This window comes from Tachypleus tridentatus, chromosome 7, assembly GCF_004210375.1.
Source record: "Tachypleus tridentatus isolate NWPU-2018 chromosome 7, ASM421037v1, whole genome shotgun sequence".
NCBI classification, from domain to species: domain Eukaryota; kingdom Metazoa; phylum Arthropoda; class Merostomata; order Xiphosura; family Limulidae; genus Tachypleus; species Tachypleus tridentatus.
Genome location: NC_134831.1, coordinates 38,558,873 through 38,581,779, shown reverse-complemented (window position 1 = coordinate 38,581,779; position 22,907 = coordinate 38,558,873). Strand labels below are relative to the sequence as shown.

General features: G+C 35.2%; 1 protein-coding gene across 5 annotated transcripts in view; it reads left to right on the top strand.

The window, feature by feature from the left end:
• Positions 1-467: 467 nt before the first annotated feature.
• The window catches only part of Nelf-A (Negative elongation factor A), a 34,541-nt gene continuing 12,101 nt past the window's right edge, over positions 468-22,907 (top strand). The window contains exons 1-4 of one of the 5 annotated variants that reach the window (XM_076511195.1): positions 583-719; positions 7,427-8,919; positions 10,269-10,440; positions 14,326-14,487. In XM_076511195.1, coding sequence (XP_076367310.1) covers positions 10,332-10,440; positions 14,326-14,487 — 271 coding nt within the window. In that variant the 5' untranslated portion in view covers positions 583-719; positions 7,427-8,919; positions 10,269-10,331. Of the gene's footprint in view, positions 720-1,194; positions 1,231-3,202; positions 3,543-7,426; positions 8,920-10,268; positions 10,441-14,325; positions 14,488-22,907 lie in introns of those variants that run through there. The other 4 variants (XM_076511196.1, XM_076511194.1, XM_076511197.1 and 1 more) reach the window with 4 other exon arrangements.

Genomic DNA, 22,907 nt, shown 5'->3' with positions numbered 1-22,907 from the left:
TCTAACGTATCACACACGTGACAGTCGATAGGTTGGTCTCTTTTTTTGGCGCAAGGCAACTTGGCGGTGTGCGTGAAATAATAACAAGACTGCTTTCTACAATATAATGATATATGTAAATATATATGTTTGAATTATATTTTATAGTATACTGATAATTGGGTGCTTTGCCAATGTCACATTTCTAAAGTTTGAAATAGTTGGTATTTTAATACTTATTCATGTAGTGACAGTCCATTGAAGCATGTTTATATGTTGCTATACTCATGAAGTTAGTCATAGTATATACCTTTTCTTCGTGTTTAAATATACGGGTTTTTATTACTCCCACTATATAAAGAAATTATTCGTTTCAAAATGCACAAAGTTTCCATTCTGTACTAGAAAATAGTATTAGGGTTTATAATAATTTTACATTGATCTGCAATGTAGTAGTAACAATTTCTGAGCTCTTCCCAGCAGATGGTGCTATCAGCTCTAATGGCTGCTACTATAACTTTTTCTTCAATATGGCGCACGTTAGGGACAGTGACACGTCGTTGTGGTTACATAATAAGCTTGGAACAAGTAATGATTTATGGTCAGGCGGATCAATTTGTTCACAATTAAATCAAGACGTACTAAGGAACATAAGAGAATGCTTTATTGAGCTACAGTCCCAAGTAAAGTTAAAATTATTGTTGTCTTTTCTACATATTCCCAGGCGCAACGTTGACGAGGTAAGCTCAGTTTCTTCCTTGTTGAAGAACAGAAGTTTAACGTTTGAATGTCTATGCAAACTGAAAGAGGCTATTCTGTTTATTTTCGTTATATATGTATAGTCATAATCCCCTTGTTTGCGTTATTGTATTTAGTTCAATGGTATACTAAAGACGTTAATCTACATTTTGTTTATGCTATTACGTTTATTACGTTTTGGAGGGAAAGTTATGCCATTGAAACTGAATCAAAGTAATTTTCATATATTAACTGAGCTAAAGCATAGTATCTAAGTTAGCTGTCAACCCCTAGTGATAATAATAATAATATATTGTGGAAAACACTTCCGTAAAGTTACATACAACATACTAGTAGTAGTAGTCACACTATCACTTAAACATAATTTTGACAACTACGACCTACTATAAGGGATCGAAGATTTTTTGCCTTCCCATTTTGATTGATGTCGAAAAATACGAAACTAGAGGGCGGTAAAGTTGTGATCCCGTAGTTTTAGTTAAGAAGTGTAGGGTTAGTGCTTATGAACATATCTTTACATAATTTAAAGAATATTGTAGCAACGCGTTATTGTCTATCATATTTAGTAATACATTTTATGTAAAACTTAGTAGACTAATTAAAATATTGAATTAATATTATAATCGGAAAACTTTGTTCTTGTAAAAGGAATAAACTAGTTTTACTAGACTGAAGTATCAATCTAACCAGTTAAGATATACTTATGATATAGTAAAATTCTGATGAGATTTTTGAATATTTTGTAATTATTGAAAGCCATTTATCATATAAAAAGTTGTATAGTGTGTTTTATTTGTTTGTTAATCATGCAGACTGAATTTAAGTAGTTGCAAAAACACATTGATTGGATGAAGCATTCATAATGTACCCAGGAAATTTTTTGATATATCTCAATGAAGATATCTTAATGTGATCACTCACAACTTTTGTATTTTTTTGTATACATGTGATCACGGTGCATTATAAAGGAATGGCTTGTAGAGAAGAAATATATAGTGTTTAACAGCTAAATATAACTAATTTAATGAACTCTTTATGATTATATTAAAAGAAAATCTGTAGGCCAAAGTGAAGAGCTTCAAAATATATCACATAATTTTATTCTTAAACAGTTTATAAATGTCCTTCCATTGGAAGGTTGATATTGTTCATTGTTATCTACTTTTGTTAGAAACCTTTCTAAAGCATCATAGTTTGAAAAATGTTTTACAGTGTCTAAAATCAATACTTTTCTGAAAGCACAAAACTATTGACAACATGCATGAGAATTTATAGAAGTTATGTTTTATCCATCCTGTCCTTACATGGATGTCTCTCAATTCTCACTTGTTGATGTGATAAGTTTGAATTCTTAATATTTAAAATAGTCTTAGTTTTATGGTTGGATATACATTAAATGATGGATTGTTTTCTGGGTATTGAATTGTACGTCTTTGAAGTTAAAACATACATGTACGTGGGTCCAACTTTTAAAGATCTTTCATAGTAATTGTCAAATATTACAGCCAGTAGTTTTGTAATGTGAACTGAATTAAAACATCCCTCTAACAGTTATCATAAGAAAATGTGTAAATAAGTAATCTTATAATTAGATGAGTTTTATTATGAAGTCTGAGGTCATATACTAGAATAGAACAGAATGCTTATTATAAGTCTAGAGTTGTGTTTAAAATAAATCATAATTCTTAGAAGTCTGGAGTCATGGACTTGAATAGATAGGAACGATTAGAAGTCTAGATTTTACTGAATATCCTTATTTGTACCTCATGAGTTTCTACCTTACCTGACTTACAAAAAGTAGTGTATGTCAAAAGATTGGCTACATATTTAGACGGCTAACCACAAAGAGCTTCTTAATAGTCTCAAATGTATTGGATCAAAACACTATTATAAAAGTAGTAGAACAGAATCCCTATCACCAGCTTCTCTGCTATCTCTTTGTAGTTGATTCTTTATCTTTAGATTCTATTGATTCCAGCTCAAATGATCCATTGATTTTTATCTCTCACTATTCTTTCACTTCATAAACATCATCTTATTCCATAATCTCTTTCATATTAGCTGTATCTTCTTCTGATTCTCAGGTAATTGCTCCATGAAACATACTTCAACTCTCTCTTACAACTTTGCAATATAATATTGTTAGTAGAATTTCTGCTTGTAAATAGTAACAAACAAGGCTGGTCATTGGCTTATTTTTATCTTTCACACTCTTGAAATTACTATAACATTCTGATGATAAAGCTTTAGAAGTTTCTGGAAATGTTGGTCTGTAATGTTTCCGCACATTTCATAGAAAAGGTTACATAATAGAGTTAAAACAAGATGGACGTACCCCAGGGGTTGTAAATAAGTAGAAAATGGAACCAATAAATACTGTGTTACAGAAGATTATGACAGTGAAAAAAGTACTGTGTATGTTACTGCTGCTGTGATTAAACCTGTAGTGAGTAATGTAAATTTGTAGTGCAGTGAGATATGCCCAGAAATACAAAATATATCTTGACCAGGGCTCAAACCTGGGATTCATAATCTGATAACACATGCCAGCTGCCATATTTCATGTATATGCAGTGACTAATCAAAACATGTGCGTAGTTAGTTCATTTTACCATCGTCTTACCTTATATAGCTAACATGACTCTTTCATTAGGCACCATTACTGACCAAGGCTTGAACCTTCTGCTCTACCAGCTGAGTCACTAGGACTAATTCCCAGACTGATAACTCCTATCCTGATCTTTAAAGTACTACAGTGTTTAGTGTTCTAGGACAAGGAAGTAACTTACTCTCTCTTCTTATAAGTAAGTTTGAAAATTACACAACTATTAACAGACCTCTTGATGGCAGAATGCTTAATTCTGTTTAAAAAAAAAAACTGTATGTATCGTGTCATATTTTAAACATATGATTAGGTTTTATCCATGGGACTTGTAATGTCTTTCTCTCCTTTGTCACAGGTACTTATTTCCTTTCAAAATGCCTCAGGATTTTACTATCAGTCAGCATCTCTTCAAGGTGTTACAAGGGCTTCTGTCTCAGCAGGCCACAAAACCTGTCCATTATCCTTCTCCAGGTTTTTATTCCAGGCTCTTTGTTGTCTCCAAGAAAACCAGAGACTGGTGGTTTGTAATTGATTTATCCCATCTCAGTTAGTTTCTGATTCTGCCCTATTTTAGATTGAGTCTTCTCTCACCCTCAGGTGGGCATTTTCTCTGGGTATGTGAATGGCCAAGATGAACGTTGTGAATGCCTCCATGCATATCTCATTGTCTTGTCAGTTGCAATTCTTTCTTTGGTTTGTTCACCAGAAGGTGGTTTATTAGTTTCACTCTTTGCCCTTCAGCCTTACATCTGACCTGTACATTTTTTGTCAGGTGGTCACAGCATTTGATCATCACTTACATGCTCTCGGGTTTTACTTCCATTATTACATGGATAACTGTCTATTGCTTGTACCAAAGAGGAATCTGTCCAGGACATTCCTTGGCTGCTCCTGGAGGTGGGCTGGCTGATGAAATTGGTGAATTTGTTCCTTCCATCTACCCAATATGTATGTCACACAAAAGACCTCCAGTAATGCATTTGCCACATCTCTCAACAACAGACTGCCTCTGTTTAGGTTTTCAGTCCATTATCTTCATGCTATGGATGTGACCAACAAATACCTATATGTCTGTATTCCCATTTGACTTCTTCACAGGTTGAAGTTGATCATCTATGCTACTCTGTATTAGGTTATTCTGATTGCTCCTTACTAATAATTTCAACTGTGTTTCCTGAGAGTACTTCAGCTCCAAACTACCCTTGATCCCCGATATTTTGTCTGGCTCTTCCTGTACTCTGTTTTCACACCTGGTTGTTATCTAGTTTTTGGTGAAGAAATCTGGCTGGTCCTAAAAAGTGGCTTTTTTTTTTCTTGTTTGTTCCTTTTGCCCATTCTTCATGGAAGTTTATCAGTGTAACTGAAACATTTTCTCTCATTGGTCTCTGGGTCAAGGGTTGTTCCTCATACTGCAGTTTCATAACTTGGCTTTTCAATCAGTAGTCCTCTATTTCCTTGATTTTGGATTATCATGTGGCCTTATCCCACACCTTTCACTTTTCCAATTACCTTAGGGTGTTTACCTCTCCCACTTGTGTTCTTTCCATATTTGTCATTTGCTGCCATTCCCAACTGGGATATTAATGTAGTCCTTTACTGCTTCACTTTGCCTCTGTTTAAACCACTCTTCACATTCTCCTTGTTTCACCTTTCCCTTATGACTTATTTCCTTCTTCTCTTAGCCTGTGGATGTCAGGGGTGAGGCCAGATTTATTTGCCATCAATGTTTCATGTGCTTTATATCATTCCACTTATTCTTCATTAGGATTGTTCTTTCCTCATCAAAATATTGGCAGCTCAAGATGGTAACTCCTCCTTTTCACTGATTTCCCTTCCTTCTATTTCCTACTTCTATGCTCAGTCTGATTTGGATAGACTTCTGTGTCCCATATGAGCTTTTTGTTGTTATATTGCTTGCACAGTTTTCTTCTGTGGTGTCCATTCCCACCTCTTTATTTCTTGGCACCTGTCCTTTGTTCAAGATCTTTCTTCTTCCACCTTCATTAATTGGGTTAGGGTTTTAATTCAGTTGACTTCTTTATCATCTTTCTTCTAAACCTTCATCCAGGTGACTTCTCATCAAATACAACACCTTTCCTTAGCATCTCATTTTCATTGTCCCTTGGAAGAAATTGGGCATGTGAACTGCCTCTCACTGCCTGCATAAAATTGCGGTATCTTCACCTTTGGGATATCATCTTCTGCCTATAGCCATTCATCAGACATTGGTGAGGTTTTGACTGGATATCTTTTATTACTCTTTTCTTTCTTTTCAGGAGCCTTTTCTCTTTTTGTTTCCATTTCAGTGTCTGAAATCCATTTTGTGGTGATTGGTGCCTGACTAGGTATTCTTAAATCACTCAAGTCCATACAATAAAATAATGTCCACTTACATATTGTGATTCCATGGCCATGCAACACATGCTGTGGAGATGGAGTATTCTGAAAGATTGCTTGTAGGTTTATCCTTACGTGATATTTTCTTCTTAAAATTTGTCCATTGCAAACTGCACTCACCCCTGTACTACATAGGTAAAGTAGAAGGGAATAGCTGCCCATCCCTTCCATTTCTTATATTGAATAAACCAATATGGTCTGCTACTCATATTGAGTTTCATGGTCACCCATAGCACTGTCAGGTGTTGTTGGTCCCTTGGACTCCTCACCTTGATTTCTTTCCCCTTTTTTTCTAGAGGAGTGTGAGAGTCCTTACCATTTTCAGTTCCAAGCCACTAGGGTGGTAGATCATCCTTTTGAATGTGATAATGAAATATAAATAATATACATAAATGATGATAAAACAATTCAATTGAGAGTAGGGTGGTGATGTTCTGCTGGTGTAGGTGACGAGATATCCTCCACTGTATAATATGGGTGAGCTGTTAAAATTGCAGCCCACCTCTTTGATTGAAATTTATCTTGCACCACTGTGGATATCAATTCCCAGTGGCTGGGTTTATGATTGTATTTGACTTACTGACTGAATAATTCCCATCTCGCCCCATGGTGGATGTCATTTTCTGGTAGTATGGGTTTTGAAAATAGTTAAGTTGCTGTGTATGGTCTGTCATACCATAGCCACACTACACCTTGAGTCACATCCTTAAATATTATCCACATTTATGTTTTCTGGGCTTGAGTTTCTTTACCTTAATAAATATTCTATGGTTTGGATCGCTGTCCAACCTTAGTTCTCTCCTACTTGGATATGCTTCTCTGTTTTCCACCCATGTGCATGACATCATTCTCTGATAGAGAAAAGCATACCTAGTTCCAAAGTGGTGTGGTCTCCTATATATAATCTTTGACTGTGTACATCTCCTTTTGAGAAGTATCCTTTGGATGCTTTTTCCTTCTCTTCTCTGGTTCCTCCATCTATTGAATGTGGGATTTTAGCTATTTATATGATTGGAGGTAATGCACTGTATCAAAAGTTGTATGTATTTCTAATAGGTACTTACCACTTCTCACCAGTGTTTTCATTTTCTGCCAACAATTGAAGTGACGGGTAGAATTAAATAGAGGGAGTTATGTGCATCAAGATTGTCACACTCTTATTGGTGGAGGGTTGTCACATGATAATTTGCATATCAGACACATTGGAATTAGTCAGCTCCACATGGGTGAAAATTATGAGGCTTTGGGCACGAACATTTTTTTTTTTCATGTAGGGGTCAGCACTGAAAAGTAACAGCTATTTATGTTATTAAAAGGAAGTACCTATTGGAAATACATGTTCAGTATAGGAAAATTATAACTTTCAATAAGTAGTAGTGGTAGTAAAAAGATAGTGTATTTTAAATTATAGTGGGTTATTATGAATTGACTAAGTTTTTCTCCATAGTGAGGTATGGAAAAATAATTATTGTATTTTATCACCAGTAGACAAATTTGATTAATTGACTGCAATGTGTACATCAAACGAGTAGCTAGATTGTAATGGAAGAGGGCATGTATATGCTGGAAGTAGTGTATATAATTTAAAGTGGGGTTTAGGGCTACTTTATTGTACTTGCATGTATTTATCTTGCTGTCAGGTATTGATGAAATTTAAGCTCAATCACATACCATGCTTCCTTCCAGCAAGCAAGCTGTCCCTTATCCAGTGCTGCCGGTAATCATCAATGGACTACCACCTGACTTCTGTCCATGAGATGCCACCAATAGATACATACTTCAAGCCCATATATTTCCTGAATTCACCCATCATCATTGCAAGGGAGGCATACTCCTTCAGCCCAAGATGCCCAAAGAACTTCAATAACTCTGCCATTCCTAGTCTTCCAACCCACCTGCTAACCACCCCAAAAGTAATGCTAGTCTCTACACAGTTTTCCTCAGAAACATTCACTCATCTTTCACTGCAGAAGAAATTCATTATGTGCTCATAAGTTACATTGGTTCAATAATTCATGGTGTTGAAGGGACTGCATATTTCATCCTCACCCATAGCTGCTATCTTGATTACTACCATTTCAAAGCTGTAAAACTATACTGGAAGCCTCACACACATCCCACCATCAGTGACACACCTATCAAGTCCAGTCTTCACAACTCTGGATCGACACTTGCCACCTACTAGAACTCCAAAACCCACAGTGATAATAAATCAAATACAAGAGATCAAGAAACTCGGACTATGCTTACACCAGAAATAGAACTACAAAACCAGACCACTAAAACAACTACATCAAGAAAGAAAAAGAAGGTACCCAGATCCAGCTAGAAACTCAGCCTGTAATCATCAAAGCTTCACTTGACAACAAAACTGTAACCTGCCTGTACTTAGACCTTTCCTGCCCCTTAGCCCAGAACCTCTTTCCACCCTTTCCTCATCAAACTCACCCATTGCTCTTGTTATTGACATCACTGCTAACCACAGCATACCTGACAAACTCTTATTCTTTTTTTTGGCCACACACCAATAACACTAATGCTTCCACACTGTCAGAATCCTATATGAACCAGAAACCTCATAAACTTCTGTTGACCATCTGAAAAATAAGAGACTCCATGAAGCACTAAATAAACATCAACCTTCACTTTGCCTCCCCTATTTACTTCTTCTTGGTATTCAGGCAGTAGTGAAGGATTGGCACTTAACCAGTGAAAGTGGTTTTTCTTGGGGCACTCCTGTTTTCCCTAGTACCGACTCTTGGCATAGGATTTATAGATTCCTCACCACCTTGAAGGGCCTTATATCCAATGTCAATCATTTATTCTTTCATATAAATACCTCCTTCACTAATCCACTTTTTAATCCTATCAAGTCTACAACACATTTAATGTATTTGCAGTATGCCCCCCATTACAAGCTAATCTGATGCACATCTTTTTTCAGCCATGAGCAGGATGAAGAAGGATTGCTTAATCTTTGAGCACCTATGGTGATTAAGTGGCTCAATGGAACTAAATAATTTTACATCAAAATAACTGTCAGAGAGAGCTACTGGATGTGTGTATGAGAGAAGTGTATGAAAAAGGTGGTTTAAAGCTACTAGTTTATGATGGAAGAAGATGGATGTATGCTGGAAGTGGTGTATATAGAAAAGGATTTAGGACTATTAGTTTGACAGGTATTTCTCCAAGTTAGAGCTGTAAAGACAAGAAATCTAAATTTGACTGTTTTGAGACTAAAGTTTAGCAAAATTAGTAAATAACTTTTTTGTAGGAATGTGTGAACTTTTCAGTTGAGATTGAAATATTTTGAAGGTTTAACCTAGAGTTGCTCAGCATATTATGAGTGTTAAATTTATTACAGAAAACATGAAATACATACCTAAAATTACTGTTAGCAAGAGCATTTATTTGTAGGATATGAACTTGTTTTATGTATTATGTGCTATTAAATATGGTTTGAATTTGTTCAGACTTTTACAATAGAAATTATTGATTCAAAAAGAAATATTTAGTTTAAGTTGATGTTGGTTTGTGTTTTACCTAAACTGCAAAATTGTCCTTCATCATATGATAGGTACATGGTGGAAGAAACATTTAGTTAAAATTATGCTATGTAACCTCATAAAACTGTATTTGATTTTACATGCCATGTAGAGTTTCAGTGTCTGTACATCTAGAAGATGATACATATTAAAGTGCTAGAAAGAGATTGGAGATATGTTTTAAAAGTGATACGTGGTTTAATACTTTTAACATTTTTACCTAGTTTTGTGGTTCCAAGAATATATAACATGTTAGGGACAACAAGGGATATCTTGATCAGTGAAGGCTGCCATACTAATTAATAAAAAATTCATCCTTGGTTATTTAAATATTTATTGAGCCTTTCCGTAAATTAACAGTACCACATCTGAAGACAACCAATTTCAGAAGCCAGCCACCTTAAGAGAAAAGTAAAATTATTTAAATTGCAACATAACTTAATACTAGATCTGTCCAGCATACCAAACAGATTTGTTGTGCAAAAGTATAACTTAATACTAAATCTGTCTAGCATACCAAACAGATTTGTATTATCAAAATGGCTGGTAAAGGTATTAAAACTTTAATTAAAATAAAGGTCAAACATTTTTCTGTACATTATTTTAATTAAACTTTTAATACCCATACCAGCCATCTTGAGAATACATTTTTCTTCAAGTGGGTATCTCATCGTCGTGGATCAAACAGGTTTGTTGTGCAGCAGTATAACTTAACACTAGATCTGTCTGGCATACCCAACTGGTTTATTGTGCAACAATATTTTTTAACACTAATACACAAGTTATGTATATTAGGAATGAAGTCATAACATTAATAGCTATTATTTAAAGGTTTTTTTAACAATTTCATATATGCGTGTCTATAGTTATAAATCAGACAGAATGAAAATTGTATTCACAATGTAACTGAAGAAAAATATAAAAGAATATGGATATTTTGAGTGCCTTAAAATGCCACCAATAAATGTTTGTTTTATTTTTAGTGGCAAGTGGAATTGGAGGAAATCCTAGAGGTAGCTCTAGTAGACAGTGACCAGTGGGTATCTATGTTAGCAGAACTATTGAAAACATACTGCAGTACAGGGATGTTGAATTTCAAGATTGAGGAAAATACAACAGTGTTTGTAGATCTAATTACAGAGCTGAAGAAATTGGGTAAGTTGTGTATTACAAATAAACAGGATGTATCACACAGCTATGTTTGTTGATTAAATTACAGAGCTGAATAAACAGTTAATTTATATAAATAAAACAGGAAATGTTATACAGCAGTATTTACTAAAGAAAGTAGGTAAGTTATGTAAAGTAATTAAACAAAGAACTATACAGCAGTGTTTGTTGATCTAGTTACAAAACTAAAGAAACTAGATAAGTTATGTAAAGTAAATAAACAAGGAAATATACAACAGTTATTGATATAACTAAAGAACCCCATAAACTACAGGAAGTATCTTGTAAATCCACAAACTTTCTTTCATTCATAACATCTGTATGCTGCATGCTATCACTAAAATGTTGAAGTGTTCAGAAACGAAATTTACATCACAGTCCTCTTGGCAGTAACAAAGAATGGACAACTGATTACATACAATATTAACAAGTGTTTTCCATTAATTTGTGTACATTCAAGGTATACAGTACTAAAGAGAATTTGTGAGCATATACTTTGTAAGAGATGTATTGTTATACATTTATTTTAATACTTATGCTTGTTTCAGTGGTTTTCTTTTATACGTGTGATGTATATTGTTGGATGTGTATCATGCAAGTCCTGTCTATTCTTTAAATTTGTTGGTTCTTGAGAGTAAGACTCAACAATATTTATTTAACAAATATGCTAGCTCATACCTAAATATGCCACTGTGTATATTAAAATATATTTGTGTTAAAAACGAAAATTGTGTGTATCTGTCTTCTTGGCAAATATCATAAATTTGATACACATTAACATTTAATTAACCTCTGAATTAAAATTTTCAGCTACTATAAAACTTAATATATATAACATAATAAATCAGACTTGTCCAAGATTAATTACATGTAACAACTCAAATAGTGTACAAGTAGTAGACATTTATGGACATGGAATACCATATTATATATTTGTGAATATGAACTCCAATAACAGAAATTTGTAGCAAACATTTGTAGTAATGTGACTTTGGTAGTACACATTAACATATCAAATCACTTGAAAATAATTTTGCCTAAAAATAAACTAAGTGATGCCACTGTCATTTTGTTATTAATAGCTGGTTTGTTTTGTTGTGGTAAATTTACACAAATTTTGAGTAGTTTACACTGTAATCCAGAAACCTGATAAGCATATTATGATATAGCAACTTATTAAAGGCACATACATGTCAACTGTATGTACAGTCATGTAAAAAAGGTAGGTCACCCAATGAAAGCCTGTGTATTTTTGTAACAATTTTGGATATATAGATATTTAATCTCAATTTCAACAATACTGAGATATTATAGGAATATAACTAAACAATTACAACTGAAGAAAAGACTTTTCAAGATCTTCTGTAAATGTAATTCTACAAAACTTCATATTCTAACTGAGGAAAAAGTTAGGACACCCTACCCCTAATAGCTAGTGGGCTGAAATAACTGCAGTGAGATGTTTCTTGTAGCCATCTACCAGTCTCTGACATCAGTCTGAAGAAAGTTTGCCCCACTCCTCAATGCAGAATTCTTTCAGCTGTGAGATGTTCGAGGGGTTTCTTGCATGTACAGCCCGTTTCAAGTCATCCCACAGCATCTCAATGGGATTAAGATCTGGGCTTTGACTCGGCCATTCCAGGACTCTCCATTTCTTAGTTTTCAGCCAGTCCTTGGTGGATTTACTGGTATGTTTTGGGTCACTTTTGTGTTACAGGGTCCAGTTCCGCTTCAGCTTTAATTTTCTTACAGATGGACTCTCATGTTCCTCAAGCACCCTCTGATACACAGTAGAATGCATGGTGGATTCTATGATTGTGAGCTGTCCAGCAAAGCAGCCCCAAACCATGATACTTCCACCTCCATGCTTCACAATTGTTATGAGGTTCTTTTCCTGGAATGCTGTATTTGGTTTATGCCAAACATGTCCTCTGTTCTGGTGTCCAAATAATTCAAATTTGGACTCACTTGCCTAAAAGAACATTATTCCAGAAGTCCTGGTCTTTGTCTACATTCTCTCTGGCAAACTTCAGTCTGGCCTTGATGCTTCTCTTAGAGAGCAAAGGTTTCCTCCTTGCACACCTCCCATGCCAGTTAAACTTGTGCAGTCTCTTTCTGATTGTAGAGGCATGCACTTTCACATCAACAGTAGCCAGAGCCTGCTGTAGGTCCCATGATGACATTTTAAGGTGTTTGGAGACCTCTTTTAGCATCTTGCAGTCTGCTCTTGGGGTGAACTTGCTTGGACGACCAGACCTGGGCATGTTGGCAGTTGTTTTGAAAGCCCTCCATTTGTTTACTATTTTCTGGACAGTGGAATGACTGATTTCAAAATCTTTTGGGATCTTTTTAAATCTCTTACCAGACTCATAAGCTGCTACAATTTTCTTTCTGAAGTCATCAGACAGCTGTTTTGCTCTCACCATGGTGCTCACTCTCACTTCAACAGTCAGGAGCACACCAAACTAAATGTTTGAGGTTTAAATAGGGCAAGCCTCATTCAAAATGCTGAGTAACGATTTTCTAATCATGTGCACCTGTTGTGATACACCTGTATGCGAGTTGAGCCATTTTAAGTGGGAATAAATGTCGGGGTGTCCTAACTTTTTCCTCAGTTAGAATATGCATTTCTGTAGAATTACATTTACAGAAGATCTTGAAAAGTCTTTTCTTCAGTTTTAATTGTTTAGTTATATTCCTATAATCTCTCGGTATTGGTGAAATTGAGATTAAGTATCTTTATATCCAAAATTGTTATAAAAATACAAAGGCTTTCATAGGGTGTCCTAACTTTTTCACATGACTGTAAATGTACTCAGATAAATACATGTAAATCACAGTAATAGTATTTCAAAAAAGATTTTCTTTAAGACCATGTGTTTCCACTGAAGTATTTGACATCAAGAAGAGCTTGTAGAAAGGATTAGCATAAACCAATATTCTGATGAATTAAAAGTCAAATACAATTTTCATTGTTTCAGGTAGCATATGTTATGCTTCTTTTTTTCTTTCCTAATCTGATAATACCGAAATGTATTGTGCAAGAGTTTTGAAATGGGATTTCTGTTACTCATCCAAAGCTATTTCATTCCTGATACCATGTAGCTCTTTGGCTCCAGGATGTGGAGTTGGTCGTCTCAATCGCCCTATCCTCTCCTTTTCTCATTGCATAAGGAACTATTTCTCTTTTGGGGGATTTGGGTTTGGATGTAGCTCACATGATTTTCCTTCAGTGGATGCTTTTTGAACATGAAACATTTCCAGTGATCTCATGAATCATCCCATTACCCTTCCTTTTGGGATCAAGGCTGACCTTGCTTGGAGACTCAGCAGGGAACTGACCACACTGGGGATTCCCATTCCACCATCTTGTCTAGAGTTTTACCTGTTTACAGATTCTTTGTTGTGGCTTAGGGATATTTCGTGAATTCCTGAGAGATTTCTTGGTGATGATCAGTTGAGGAGATTACTCTCCAATTTCAACATCCTGGAACTTTTGCAAGTTTGTTGGACTTTTCTTTCCTCCCCATTGTATTGCTGGTGTTTATGGCTTGTGCTTGCTAATTCTCAGAAGTGAGAATTATTTTAAAATAGTAGAGGTAGCTAGCTGTGCTAGTATAGATGATATGGTATGATTGGTGTAGAGTGGTTACATGTTTTGCATGGTGCTATTACTGGTGATTACTGATTTTCTTGTTGTATGCTAAATGGAAAGTAAGTTATATAAGTAATAAAGAGTATGTGAATTAACTTATTTTCTCAGAGAATATTTCTATGTATATTTGAAATAGTACTAAATATCTGATTAATGTGCCTTCTTAAAATTACATGAATAAAAAAAAATGATGTAATCAAACTTCCATTTTACAGTTAGAAAACACAGTGACCAAGCTATCCTTCCAATGGAATGCTTATACTTGAACAGAAGTGCACTGACTGCTGTGGTTGGTCAACCATTACAGCTTCTCAAGCACTTTGCACTAAAACGAAAACCTAAGTCTGCTGCTTTAAGAGCTGAACTGTTGCTGAAGTGTAAGTAATGTTTTAAAAAGTGTAAAAAAATGTCAAGTAAATTAACATTGGTAGTATACAATTATTCACGAGTGGCATAAGTGACTGATTCAGTTAACCAGTGTATGATTGAGTTTATTTCAACTCATTTTTAAACCTGTAGTTAAATTTAGAGGTCACTGTAGATCATGGATATGTAGAAGAGCACAAGTCTCCATAAAGATCTTACAGTGCATATATCACAAACTATTAAAAGTTCAAATTAAAACTCCAGTGTGTTCTTGGTTCAGTTTGTTACTAAATTCTTTTCATATTCTTTCAAAATTTTGCATAAAACTCATCCTTCTAAACTAAATTTTTTGAGTTTCATATATCTGTCAAGATAATCTCATTTATCCATATTTTTATATGAAGATTTCATTTGGTATATATGCATTACATCTTCTAAAAATTACATTTATTATTTCTCTTCTTTATTAATAATTATGTCAGCAATTACAACTCAAATAAAACCAAAAATCACTTCATTTCTATCATATACCCTTCTTCAGGTGAGTAATCATAAACAAAATGCTCATCACTATCTCCTGACCTGTTGTTTTTAATCTCTGTAAACCAGTAATGAAAAACAGAATGCTCATCACTATCTCCTAACCTGTTGTTTTTAATCTCTGTAAACTCGTAGTCACAAACAAAACCCCTCAGTGTGAATACCTGTACATGGTAAGGGGACCTCCCAGGGAAGGTTTTATTCTTTCAGTTTACCTCTTCTGGGATCTATACCACCCATGTGTTTGCCGTGTATGGTGACCCATGAAGGGGAGAAGAGGATCCTGGTGGTTGAGGGGTCCAACTTAAACACACCACTTTGGCCTTGAACTCCTATAGACGGGCAGCATTGGGATAGCCCCCCCAGGGTCCAGTTGGCTGGTCCACTTGGCTAGGGTCAACCAAGTACCAGTGTTGGAAGTTTTCAACAGGTGTTGTGGACATTGTATCTGATGCTGGTGTTTGGGTATAGTGCTCACAAAATCCTGGCGTTGCTGCAGTGTCCTTGTTTGACATTGTAGTGTGTCCCCTCATAGAGCTCCACAGTGGGTGGGTTCAGTGGGCACTAAAATTTCCCTTTTTATTATGGATCCTCCAATTAAAAATTTAAATAAAATAGTTAAAAAACAGTCCTTAGGTAAACAACCACATCTTGAAGTTTCTGAGCAGCAATCTTCCACATTTGTAACACCTGTTGTACCTCACTTTCTTATCCTATATTCTCTTTCGGACAAACCTTTCAGGGAAAATGTCCCCCTTTTTTATTCAGAAAGGACTGGAGGGACTTGCTGGCTCTCCAAAGTCAGTAAAGAAGCTTTGATTTAGTGACATATTGGTAGAAACATCCACATCTCAACACAGTGAACTCCTCTTGAAATCAAAGGCAATTGGAGATATATTTATTGAGGTTACACCTCATGCTACTTTGAATTCATCATGAGGAGTTATTGTTGAGAGGGATTTGAAGAACATCCCCAAGTCAGAGATTTTTGCTAGTTTCGCCACGCAAGGAGTTTCTGCAGTAAGGCTTCTCACAAAGATGGAATTACGATGCCGACCAATATCCTTGTTCTGACATTTACATCACCACGTCTTAATTGCAGGGTACGGCATGAATTCCAAACATCTATCGATGTTTCCATTGTCAGAGTTTCAGTCACTCAAAGCCATCATGTTGTGGTTCCCCGACATCTGTTTGTTGTGGTGGCAAGGACCATGATGCCTATGAGTGTGAAATGGACTCTCATTGCATCAATTGCAATCGCTCTCACCCATCCTACTTTTGTTCTTGCCTTAAATGGTTGGAACAAAAAGAGATGCAGCATTTGGAAATGATTCTTAACATTATTTATCCTGAGGCTTGAAAGTTGCTGTTTACTGCTTCATCTCGAACGTATGCTGCTGCACTTCATTCCACAACTACAGTGGGAGTGCAGACAGATCTCTCTGTGCCTCCAAAAGAATCATTCTCAAAAGAAATGAAAAGCCTTTTGACCTCCATGGTTAAAAAAGTTGATGAATCAACTTCAACACCCATCTCTGACCCTTACATATATTCCAACAAACCCCAAGATCCACATACTTTGGTTCCTGGCACAGGCATTTCTTTGGATACATCTTTTTCTCCCACCCCAAGATACAAAACAATCATTCGTTTACATGCTCAGTCGCTGGAATCCCCTTCCAACAGCAAAGACCTGCCCAGTTGACCCAAGGTAAGATCCATGGAGGTCGATAGACCTCCTTCGAATAAGGGAGGTAAGGAAAAAAAGATGTCGTAAACAGAAGGGTTTTCCACCCAATTCACTTACATGTAAATAAAAATAGTTACCTTGATACAATGAAACTGTCGAGGTTTACATTCTAATTTGGATGACATCAAAACACTGATTGCTTTCTACCATCCTGCATGTCTTTTCTTACAGGAAACATTTCTCAAACCTGCCAATACAGTCACCTTTTGGCAGTTTTCTTTGTACAGAAATGACAGGCTGTGTGATGGAAAAGTGAATGGAGAGGTGGCACTGTTGGTTGATCAGCATGTGCCCATCCGTGTTGTAGCCATCCGTGTTTCCTTGGGTTATACCATCACTGTTTTCTCTCTCTACCTGTCACCTGGAGAGACATGATCAATCAGACCTTGATGCTGTCATTGAACAGTTGCCATCTCTCTTTTTCAATCTTGGGGGGCTTTAATGGACATCATTTCCTCTGGGAAGTGCTGATATTGATAGGAGGGGTTGCTCTGTAGAGGGGTGACAATGATCCATGAGGTAGTGATCATTTTCCTATAATTTTAAGAGAGACTGGCTGTGGTCAGTGCCATCTGACCCGTGTGGTGTGCCCCGGTGGAAACTAGATCAGGCAAACTGGCCCTCTTTTGCAGCTCTCACAGATCTTGATCCTGTCATCAATAAGACTGTGTAGCAGCAGTAACTGACTGTATAATACAAGCAGATAGGCAAGACAATAAAGCCAGAAGATATCTTGGAATAAGTTCACAACTGGCATGTCTTCTACCACCAGGTCCAAAGTCATATGGGACAAGATTCAAAGGGTCAGTGGGCAATATAATTCTGTCCCCCTCTCAATCTTGCTCTCTGATGGCCAGTAAGTAGCTGATACCTGGAGCATCACCAATACTCTAGGTTAAAGCTTTTGCTGGATATCTAGCACTTCTGCTTCTTCCTTCTTAACCATCAAGACTCGGGCAGAGTTAACACCTCTTTCCTTTTGAGCTGATTGTCTCTATGACTATAAACGTCCCTTGTGTGGGACACAAACTGGCCATTTATTGGTCTGGCAGCACATCGGTTGGACCTGATGATGTACAGTATAACATGCTGCACCATGTATCTCCTGCTTCTCTTGCTATTTTTCTGAGTGTTTTTAACCGCATCTGGCAGTAGAATGTTTTTTCTGATGCCTGGCACCAGGCTATTATCCTACCTTTCTCTAAGCCTGGGAAGGATCCAAAGATTTCTTCAAACTATTTTTCAATTGCTTTGTAAGACCTTAGAGAGGATGGTTAATGCTTGTCTTGTTTAGTTCCTCGAATCAAACAACCTTCTCTTGCCCACCCAATGTAGGTTCTGACAACAGCACTCCACCATGGATCACCTGATTTGACTTGAAACGTCAATCAGAGAAGACTTTCTCAAACGACAACATCTTGTATCAATATTCTTTGACATTGAAAATGCTGATGATACAACATGAAGGTTTGGCATTTTTTGAGACTTACTTATATGTGGGTTAAGTAGCCATTTGCCCATTTTTATTAAAAATCTTTAATGGACAGGAGATTCCAAGTTCTTGTGGGTTCGACACTTTCCCATTCTTTTTTACAGGAACTTGGAATCCCTCAGAGCTGTGTTTTGAGTGTTACACTTTTCAGTATAAAAATTAATGCCATCACTGAACAACTCCCTCTCACTGTTGCAAACAGGCTCTATGTCAACGACTTTCACATCTCGTGTCAGTCATCAAACATGAGGTATATTAAGTGGCAGCTACAGACTGCCCTCCGTAATTTACTGAAATGCACCAAAGCAAACGGCTTTAATTTCTCTTTGTCTAAAACCATTTGCATGCACTTTTGCCACCAATGGGGTATTCACCCTGATCCTGAACTTCATATTGGTGAAGTTGTGCTGCCTGTGTTCCATGAGACAAAGTTCTTGGGGATTATCTTTGACCATAACCTAACCTTTATATCACACATTATATCAAATGTACAAGGGCACTGAACATTCTCCGTGTCCTCTCTACCACCACTTGGGGAGCTGATCGATGTTCTATGCTAAAAATATATCGTGCTCTTATTCAATCAAAACTCGACTATGGATCACTGGTCTATGGCTGTGTCAGACCCTCGGCCTTAGAGATGCTAGACCTCATTCATCATCAAGGACTTCAGCTCTGCACTGGGGCTTTTCGTACTTCCTCAGTTCAGAGCTTATACATAGTCTCATGAACTTTCTTTGCACCTTTGCAACTGTCTTTACTGTATGCTTCAAAACTTCGTTCCTTACCAAGGCATCCTACCTGGAGTTGTGTTTTCTTTCCTCGGTGGGTCATGCTTTTTCAGAACAGACGATCTGCCATTGCTCCTTTTGGCCTTCGTATCAAGGCACAGTTGAATGAAATGGGTCTATCCTTGGATAACATTGCTTTATCCACTGGTCAGCCCATCCCACCATGGCTTATTACAGTCCCCAAATGTGACCTTTCTTTAAGTCATCTGAGAAAAGCAGATACTCCCGATTGGAAGTACCATTTTCTATTTGCTGAACATTTTTTGAACCATCTTTCCATTCCTATTTATACGGATGGTTCAAAATCAGGTGACTCTGTGGGCTCTGTCTTGATGGTTGCTCACAGAATCCCCTCTACAGCTTCTGTGTTCACTGCTGAACAGTATGTCATTTCTCTTGCCCTGGATCACATAGAAGCTAAGCAGTACTCAAACTTCACTATTTATACTGACTTGCTTAGTTCTCTACTGGCCCTGGAATCGATTCACGTTGGTTCACACCCTGTTCTCGCCAATATTCGAAACCGACTGGTCAATTTCTCTTTAACATCTACTTCTATCCAGTTTTTCTGGTTACTGGGCCACATTGGTATTCACGGGAATGAACTCGCCGACATCACAACTAAATCTATCTGTTCTGGCACTATCACTGCTGTGCATGTTCTATACATGGACTATGGTCCTGTATTCAAGGCTTAGCTCCGTGCCAGCTGGCAGTCGACTTAGAGTGAGCAATGCGAAAACAAGCTTTTCTAAATAAAACCCTATATTGGACTTTGGCCGTCTTGCTTCTTTAAGGATCAAAAAGAGAAAGCTCTTCTAACTACACTACGCATTGGTCACAGTTTTTTAACTAATTGTTTTCCTTTATCTGGAACTGATACACCAGTGTGTAGTCTGTGTAACACTCAGATCACAATAAGCCACAATTTACCTGCTTGCCGTCGTTATGCCTCTCAATGACAGGACCATTTTAAACATGTTCGGTCCCAGAGTTTATCCATAATATTAGACAATGTTATTGGTGATGGTTACACTGTCCACCTTGGTAAAGTTTTTAGTTTTTTAAAGATCATTAACCTTTTTAATGCTATATAAGTTTTTTAATTTATACATTAAATCTTTTTTAATGTGATTCCCTTTTAAAAATCACAGCTCATCTTGTTCAATTTGAAATTAGAAAATTGCCATAACATTAAACAACTTGAAACTAGGATGGGAAAGGCCAACTTCAGGTGACTAACACAGCTGTTTGAACTACCCATTAGTTATCTTGGCGAATTATTATTAAAATTTTGCTACATATCTTTTAAAACTTTTGTCACTTTTTGAAAATGGCCAATAACATCAAATAACTTAGAAACAGGACTGGAAATGCCAACTTCAGGTGACTGATGGTGGTTTTTGTACTTATCTGTTAGTCTTCCTGGCAAGTTATGATAGTTACAATTGTGATACAGAAAGTCCTTTATGACTTCTATTACTGTAGTTTTTCTCTTGATGTCGTAGACTAGATGTAAACTTTGGTTTTATGCTGTTTATGTTTTTTTAACTTTGTTTTGTTTTATCTTAATTTCCTTTTATGAATTTTACTAAATATAATTTAATCTTACCTTTTTAACGGACGATTGGCACAGATAGCCTGGCTGTTTGTGCCATAAAACACTAAATCAACCAACCAATCACAACAGTTTTGTCCTCTTCTGTTTCATCAAAACTTTATAAATTCTCTTTTTCTTTTTTCTCAACTTTACTTGCCTCAATTTTGTTTCATCAAATAAGCTGTGTAAGAATTTAAAGATTGCAATACAAACACAATATACAAATTTACTCCTTTTCAAGTTACCCTCTACATTAATTATAGTTTGAAACACTACTAAATAAACAAATTTATTACTTTTCAAGTTACCCTCTACATTAATTATAGTTTGAAACACTACTAAATAAACAAATTTATTACTTTACAAGTTACCCTATACATTAATTATAGTTTGAAACACTACTAAATAAACAAATTTATTACTTTACAAGTTACCCTATACATTAATTATAGTTTGAAACACTACTAAATAAACAAATTTATTACTTTTCAAGTTACCCTCTACATTAATTATAGTTTGAAACACTACTAAATAAACAAATTTATTACTTTTCAAGTTACCCTCTACATTAATTATAGTTTGAAACACTACTAAATAAACAAATTTATTACTTTTCAAGTTACCCTCTACATTAATTATAGTTTGAAACACTACTAAATAAACAAATTTATTACTTTTCAAGTTACCCTATACATTAATTATAGTTTGAAACACTACTAAATAAACAAATTTATTACTTTACAAGTTACCCTATACATTAATTATAGTTTGAAACACTACTAAATAAACAAATTTATTACTTTTCAAGTTACCCTCTACATTAATTATAGTTTGAAACACTACTAAATAAACAAATTTATTACTTTTCAAGTTACCCTCTACATTAATTATAGTTTGAAACACTACTAAATAAACAAATTTATTACTTTTCAAGTTACCCTCTACATTAATTATAGTTTGAAACACTACTAAATAAACAAATTTATTACTTTACAAGTTACCCTATACATTAATTATAGTTTGAAACACTACTAAATAAACAAATTTATTACTTTTCAAGTTACCCTCTACATTAATTATAGTTTGAAACACTACTAAATAAACAAATTTATTACTTTTCAAGTTACCCTCTACATTAATTATAGTTTGAAACACTACTAAATAAACACATTTATTACTTTTCAAGTTACCCTCTACATTAATTATAGTTTGAAACACTACTAAATAAACAAATTTATTACTTTTCAAGTTACCCTCTACATTAATTATAGTTTGAAACACTACTAAATAAACAAATTTATTACTTTTCAAGTTACCCTTTATTTTAATTACAGGTAGAAAGACTACAAAATATATAAAAATTTATTTTCTAGTTACCCTAGACAGAGTAAATAAACTTGTTAAATACCCTACAATATATCAGAAAGTAAATAGACTTAAGTATTAAAAATATTGTCATACCTGTAACAGATCACATCTGTTTTTATTTAGTTTTATTGTGTTATTGCTCTTTCAACAGTGTCTAACCTCTAAGCTCATGTATCAACGTAGTAAAAGCACCTGGCAAGTGTGTAGTTGATGTTAAGGTGTTGAATTATATAATGCAGTAGCTTCTTGTATGCATGTAACATAGAGGAAGTTTATTTAAGGTCTTTTTTATTTACATTCTTATATCTTTACTATATGTAAGTAATTAGTAATTTTTATGATTATATATATATCAAAGAAATATACCTGGAAACAAAAAATTTAGTAGTTACAGGTGGATCGTGTACATTTTCTAGTCAAAGATTAAGTGTTTATTTTATGTTTTGCTAGTGTTGTTGATAGTACTTTACTAAATTTTTATTTATTTTAAAACAAAAGATATAACACAATGTTCTATAACATAAATTTAATTTAACTGGCTTTGTAACTAAGTTGTAAGTTTAGTAAAATAATTCTCTTAGCTAGTTGATATGAACTTGGTGATAACAACCATGGATGTACATGTCATACACTTCTTAAGCTTTTTTGGTAGGATAAGAACATACATTAGGAAATTAAAATCTTCTATTTATATTGATTATAAATAATGTAATAACAAATCTCAGGGACAGTTATTAACCTTTTATAAATAACACAATGTGAGAGGAGGGTGTGGTATGTGGGTTGAATTTCCTGATTTATAATGAAGTAAAACAAGAGTACTCAAGGCTATAAAGTTAGAATATAGTTTAGCAATATCTATAATATATGGTTTCAATCTGCATTCA